The 6854-nt window shown below is 39.4% G+C and overlaps 1 protein-coding gene across 1 annotated transcript in view; it reads left to right on the top strand.

The window, feature by feature from the left end:
- aspscr1 (ASPSCR1 tether for SLC2A4, UBX domain containing) overlaps positions 1–5764 on the top strand; it is an 18345-nt gene extending 12581 nt beyond the window's left edge. The window contains 3 exon segments of the mRNA NM_001017575.1: positions 895–964; positions 3315–3508; positions 5656–5764. Of these exon segments, the coding sequence (NP_001017575.1) occupies positions 895–964; positions 3315–3508; positions 5656–5666 (275 nt within the window). The 3' untranslated portion in view covers positions 5667–5764.
- The last annotated feature ends 1090 nt before the right edge of the window (positions 5765–6854 follow it).

The following is a 6854-nucleotide window of genomic DNA, read 5'->3' on the forward strand; positions in this document are numbered from 1 at the left end:
GCTGACGGGGGCTGCTGACCTGTTCCTGTTTCAGTCACACACTTGCACACTCACATAAAAGCACACAAACCTGTATACACACACACAAACTCACACACTCACAAACATGCACATAGAGAGTGTGTGTGTGTGCACACATTTGTCCGTTTCACAAATACCACACTTACGCACATACACATAAACACACACACAAACTCTCATAGAAACATACACACACACTCACACAAACACTCTCTCACACACACTTACACATAAGCACACAAACATGCATACACACACAAACATGCACAAACAGAAAGAAACAAATGTGTGCACAGAGACACACATGCGCGCGCACACACACACCACACTTGCACATGCATACATATACAATGACACTCTCTCACACACACTTACACACACACAAACAACCATGTGAATGTTTGCGTATTCATGATTAGTATTCATTAGTATTCATTGCTTGTGTGTGTGTGTGCGTGTGTGTGTGTGTGTGTGTGTGTGTGTATGTGTGTGTAAATATGGAACATGAACCAAGCAGAAGCTCCCTGTATGTGTGTGAGCGTGCGTGCGTGCGTGTGTGCGTGCGAGTGTGCGTGTGAGTGTGTGCATCTATATGTCCAGATATTGGCTCACATTTTGTGTGTGTGTGTGTGTGTGTGTGTGTGTGTGTGTGTGTATGTGTGTGTAAATATGGAACATGAACCAAGCAGAAGCTCCCTGTATGTGTGTGTGCGTGCGTGTGTGCGTGCGAGTGTTCGTGTGAGTGTGTGCATCTATATGTCCAGATATTGGCTCACATTTTGTGTGTGTGTGTGTGTGTGTGTGTGTGTGTGTGTGTGTGTGTGTGTGTGTGTGTGTGTGTGCGTGCGTGCGTGCGTGTGTGTGTCTCTGCAGATGGTTTCCTGCGCTCTGATCTCCTGGATGTCAGTGTCTCCGCCCTGCAGGCTGATCAGCTCATAGCAGGGTGAATATTCCACTGAGTTCATCTTTTTAATTTTTCTTTCCATACTTTTAATAAACTTAAGGAATCAGTGACATAATAGGAGAAATGTATGTTCATATTTATTTAGTGAATTTTCTGCATAAAATAGAAGGTAAAGCACCATAAACTGTCATTTTAACCCTTAAAGTATTCTTGTTTTTCTTTACATTTTTGGTTTAATTTCATTATTTTATCTGCAATGAAACAAAGTGAAACCAAATTATGATGATAATTCTTTCTTTAAGCTGCTGTATGTCAGCGTTTGACTCTTCTGCATCATAAAGCAGCATCATCTGTGCAGATATTCAGAAACATGCTCAGTGAACATGCTTGTTTATCTGAGACTCAATGCTGAAGTCAGATATTCTGCTGTGGTCATGTGTGTTACGTGCCGGAGCGCTGTCTTTGTTTTGGTCTCTTTAACCCGCCCAATGCCAGTTCAGCCAATTATATTTCAGCACTGCGGGTTGCCAGATGGTGGAAAACAGCGCAAATCATTCATTCAGTCAGGAAGACTCTCAAAGCATGCGACTGTGACTGAAATGCGCCCTCTGGTGGACAGTAGCAGACTCTGTAGTGAGACGCAGATTCAGAGTTCCACATGAGGTGATTAATTAGCTGATAATATAAATATCAGGAGTGTGAACATTAGGTGAGCAGGTCACATTGTAACCCCGTGTCCTAACAACACGCTACATGATGAGATACACAATGATGAGCAGTTTGGCTGTTTGCAGCAGGAGAAACAGGACAGAAATGTAAACACAGACATTCAGAAACACAGAATAGAGAACTCACTGCACTCCAGCACAACACTGAGCTTTATACTCTAATGAACACAGATTAAAGCTCTTAACATGATTAAATGCAGATGCTGGATCACTGATATGTGTTGGTTTGCAGTTCTGAAGTTCAGTGTCAGACGCTTTATTGTATTCTGCAGATCTGAGCTGAACTGTCTGCTGCTGCTGTCAGTAGTGTGCTGATAAATGTCCTGTCAGACTCACATCATCAGCATTTAACACTGAATACAGCACTTGAGCTGAACCTGAACATTCTCCGTTTTCTGTTGTTCAGCTGTGAGAAACTGAAGCTGTTTCTGATATATCAGTTTGAGGTGTTGTTTAGAACATAAAACTCTGTTTAATATGGAGAATATCCGTAGAAAATCAGGTGCTTTTAGTTAGAACACAGCTGAAATCAGCCTTCAGGCTCGACAGTCAGGCACACTGCTGTTGGTGTCGTCAATCTGGCAACCTGCACTTGCGTGTGTTTTGAATGGGAGTGCAATACCTAGTTCAACCACTGGTTGTCAAACTTACATACTGCATCTTTTATGTGTGTACGTGTGTGTGTGTGTGTGTGTGCGTGTGTGTGCGTGTGTGTGTGTGTGTGTGTGTGTGTGTGTGTGTGTGTGTGTGTGTGTGTGTGTGTGTGTGTGAGCAGCTTGTTCCATCAGAGTTCAGAGATGAAAGCATTGTTATTTGACTGTTGGGTTACATTAACCTGAACTCTAGTGAAGCTGTAACTGGTAAATAGCAGTAATGTGAAACACACACACACACACACACACACACTGCTGGTTTGTGTCCCTCTGGAATTCCTTTGAGGTTCGTCCCGATGTGAGATTCCTGTTTCCTCACACATCCGCTCTAAAGATAGTGGCTGCTTTCCTAGAAACCCCTGCAGCACACACACACACACACACACACACACACACACACACACACCTGTCTCCCAATCTCCCTCATCACATACACACACATCAAAGCAGATGCTGTGTCCTGGTGATGTCTTTATGCGCAGCACACACACACACACTCACACACACACACACACACACACACACACACACATCACAGTTACACTTGCCTTGATTTTAGTTATTTATTTTCATTCTAGAAGTGCTGTAGAAATGAAAAGCTGTACGAGTGTTTACTGTAGTTTCCTCGTCAGTCGTTTGGTGTAAGATTCGTTCATTTGACTCAAACATTTAATTACTGGGTCACAGAATAAATGAGGGACTCACGGATTCTCTTGTTTAATTTGTCATTATGGAGCCTTTTCGCATTCCCGTGTTTGTCAGCATTGAAGTGGTCATAGACGGTAAGCTCAGAGCGCAGTGAATGGGAGAGTACAACAAATCATTACATGTCATACAATCCTATTGTATAGCTCTATCATTTAATAAACAATTCTCCTTAACCACCGTCTACAGCTGTATCCCTTCTAGCCACCACCCTAATAGCTGTAGTCTCTCAGAGGTCATGACCTTTGACCGCAGTGAGTGTGAGCTCCTCCATCATGTGTGTTTTTGCCGTGTGTGTTTCAGCTGTATGCCTCGCTCTCCTCCTCCTGCGATCTCCTCTTCTTCTGCTCCTCCACACCTCCCGCAGTCAGCTCCAGAGTCCTGTCCTTCCTCCGGCCAGCAGGGGGCAGTAGAGGAACACTGTGACCCACACACCGCCGCAGACCGACCCAACCGCACCGACAGCGCAAAGGTGCCAAAGTGGCTCAAGCTGCCAGGTGTGTTCATCAGGGAAACACTCATGCTGTGATGTTTTGTGTTTTTATTTTGGGATATGAATTGCAACATCAATATAATTCCACAAGATTGGGATGGTTTTGTAGAAGTGTGCATCGTCATAAAATATACACAGATGTCCCAAATAAATAAAATATATTACAGTGTGTGTGTGTGTGTGTGTGTGTGTGTGTGTGTGTGTGTGTGTGCGCGTGTGTGTGTGTGTGTCAGTTTGATTCATTTTTATAAGTGAGATTCAGTTTGATTCGATGCTCATATGAGAGTCATTTTGATTCATTCCTCATAACAGAATTGGTTTGCTTTATTTCTCGTGAGAGTCAGATTGGTGTAATTCTCGCAACAGAGTTGGTTTGAATCAATTGTCATGAGGATCACTTTAATCTATTTCTTATGACAGTCCGTGTGATTCGTTGCACATGAGTCAGTTTGGTTTATTTCTCATGAGAGAGTCAATTTGATTCATTTCTCAAGAGAGAGTTTGATTCATTTCTCATAAGAAAGTCAGTTTGATTCATTTTTTCATGAGAAAGAATCAATCTGATTCATTTCTCACAACAGAGTTGGTTTGTTCATTTCTCATTAGAGTCAATTTGATTCATTTCTCATGAGGAGTCTGTTTCATTCATTTTTTTTTTGAGAGTCAGTTTGAATTATTTTGTCATGAGAAAGAGTCAATTTGATTCGTTTCTCACGACAGAGTTGGTTTGATTCATTTCTCATGAGAGACCGTTTGATTTATTTTTCCGTGAGTCAATTTAATTCATTTCTCACGGCAGTCAGTTTGATTCATTTCTCATAAGAATCAGTTTGATTCATTTCTCATTGGAGAGAGTCAGTTTGATTAATTTCTTATAAAGCGAGTCAGTTTGATTCATTTCTCATAAGAGTCAGTTTGATTCATTTCTTTTAAAGCGAGTCAGTTTGATTCATTTCTCATTGGAGAGAGTTAGTTTGATTCATTTCTTATAAAGCGAGTCAGTTTGATTCATTTCTTATAAAGCGAGTCAGTTTGAATTATTTTTTTGATAAAAGTCAGTTTGATTAATTTCTCATTGGAGAGAGTCAGTTTGATTCATTTCTTATGAGAGAGTCAGTTTGATTCATTTCTTATGAGAGAGTCAGTTTGATTCATTTCTTTTGAAAGAGTCTATTTGATTCATTTCTCATGAGAGTTTAATGAATTTCTCACAACAGAGTTCAGTTTGGTTCATTTCTCAAAGTCAGTTTGATTACTTATGCGGAGTCAGTTTGATTCATTTCTCATTAAAGAGTCAGTTTGATTCATTTTTTTTCATGAGAGAGTCAATTTGATTCATTTCTCACAACAGAGTTGGTTTGTTTCATTTCTCATGAGAGAGTCAATTTGATTCATTTCTTATGACAGCCAGTTTGATTAATTTCTTATAAGAGACAGTGATTCATTTCTCATAAGAGTCAGTTTGATTAATTTCTCATTGGAGAGAGTCAGTTTGATTAATTTTTTTCATGAGAAAGAATCTATTTGAATAATTTCTCACAACAGGGTTGGTTTGAATTATTTCTCATTAGAGTCAATTTGATTCCTTTCTCATGAAAGTTTGATTCATTTCTCATGAGAGTCAGTTTGATTAATTTCTTATGAGAGATTGTCTGTTTGATTCATTTCTTTTGAGAGAGTCAATTTGATTCATTTCTCTTAAAGAGAGCAGTTTGATTCATTTCTCATAAAGAGAGTCAGTTTGATTCATTTCTCATAAAGAGAGTCAGTTTGATTCATTTCTCATAAAGAGTCAGTTTGATTCATTTCTCATAAAGAGAGTCAGTTTGATTCATTTCTCATAAAGAGAGTCAGTTTGATTCATTTCTCATAAAGAGAGTCAGTTTGATTCATTTCTCATAAAGAGAGTCAGTTTGATTCATTTCTCATAAAGAGAGTCAGTTTGATTCATTTTTCGTAAGAAAGGAAACAAAGTGTGATAAATTTAATTGAAAAAAAATCAGTGTGTGTTTGTGTATATTTGACCCAGCGGTATGCTAAAACAACTCAGTATACAGCATTTATTCGAAACAGAAACATCTTTAAAGGTTTTGATCTGTTTATGAGTAAAATACACTATTTTAATGCACTTTTTTGTTTGTTTGTTTCCAGGTAAAAAGTGACGTCGCTGAGGATGGACAAGAGTCTGTGCTGTAGATCAATAGATTAATTAATAACAATAATTGGTTAAAGCTTCATCGATTAAACACGCTGTTAACCTACACTGAAGTGTGTGTGTATGAGTGTGTTGTGTCCGTGATGATGATGATGATGATGATGATGATGATGATGATGATGGTCTGTATTTGTGCTGTTAAGCTGGTCTAAGCGCCGCTTTGAAGTGGCCGCTCCCGCGTCTCAAGAACATCAAAGTGCCGCTCGGGTTTTGCGCGCGCTCCGCGGTTAATGAGCTCCAGCTGCGGCGGCGCTTTGATGATGCGGGATCACGCGGTAAAAAACAAAAACGTAGCGTCACTGCACGAACTCTGAAGGAGAAGAGTTTGTGCTAATAATGTTGATGATTTTTAATATGCAGATGTTAGAGAGGAGAATTAAACTCTTAATAATCTGCACGTGTGATCGATCAACACACACACACACACACACACGGGGAGGAGGAGAGCTGCAGCACCTGTTGCACACCCTGCAGGTTTGTTGCACACTTTACAAACTCCCTCAATGAACTTGATTCAGGATTAGAGTCAGCAGGAGCTCATTATCGGCTCTGTTCTCTTTAATGTGCTGCTTATTAAAATAATTAGTGCATTATATCATTGACCTAAAGCCACATGAACTGATCATTTCATTTTTAAATGTGTAAACTACAGCTGAAATAGCTCGTAGGTTCTTATCTTTTACTTAAACCTTAATTTAAAACATCGAAATATCTGTAAATGAGCATTTTTCTATATTTTGTGATTGATGTTTTTTAATTTCCTCCATATATTTCTGCTTCTGAATGTCATTATGAGATCTTGATCTTTCTTTCAACACCTTTTAACCTTGATCTGTTGTATAAAGTGTGTGTTCTGCACATGTGTGAGTGTGCAGTGCTGTATTGTGTGTGTTGGTGTTGTATATTACACCACAGAAGCCGTGTAATAAACTGCAGCACATTCACTGTTATTTTACACACTTATTTCTATTTACATATATCTATTATTCATAATAATGTTATTTTAGACTGCTGAAACGTCAATTAAAGTCTCTTTGTTAAACTGTAGAGTTGAGTTTCCAACATCAGAAGTGGACAGAGCAGAGATCAACATCCCATAATGCAGATCACCACCGCTAATTCACACCAAACACAG

The sequence above is a fragment of the Danio rerio genome, chromosome 11 (genome assembly GCF_049306965.1).
Source record: "Danio rerio strain Tuebingen ecotype United States chromosome 11, GRCz12tu, whole genome shotgun sequence".
NCBI classification, from domain to species: Eukaryota; Metazoa; Chordata; class Actinopteri; order Cypriniformes; family Danionidae; genus Danio; species Danio rerio.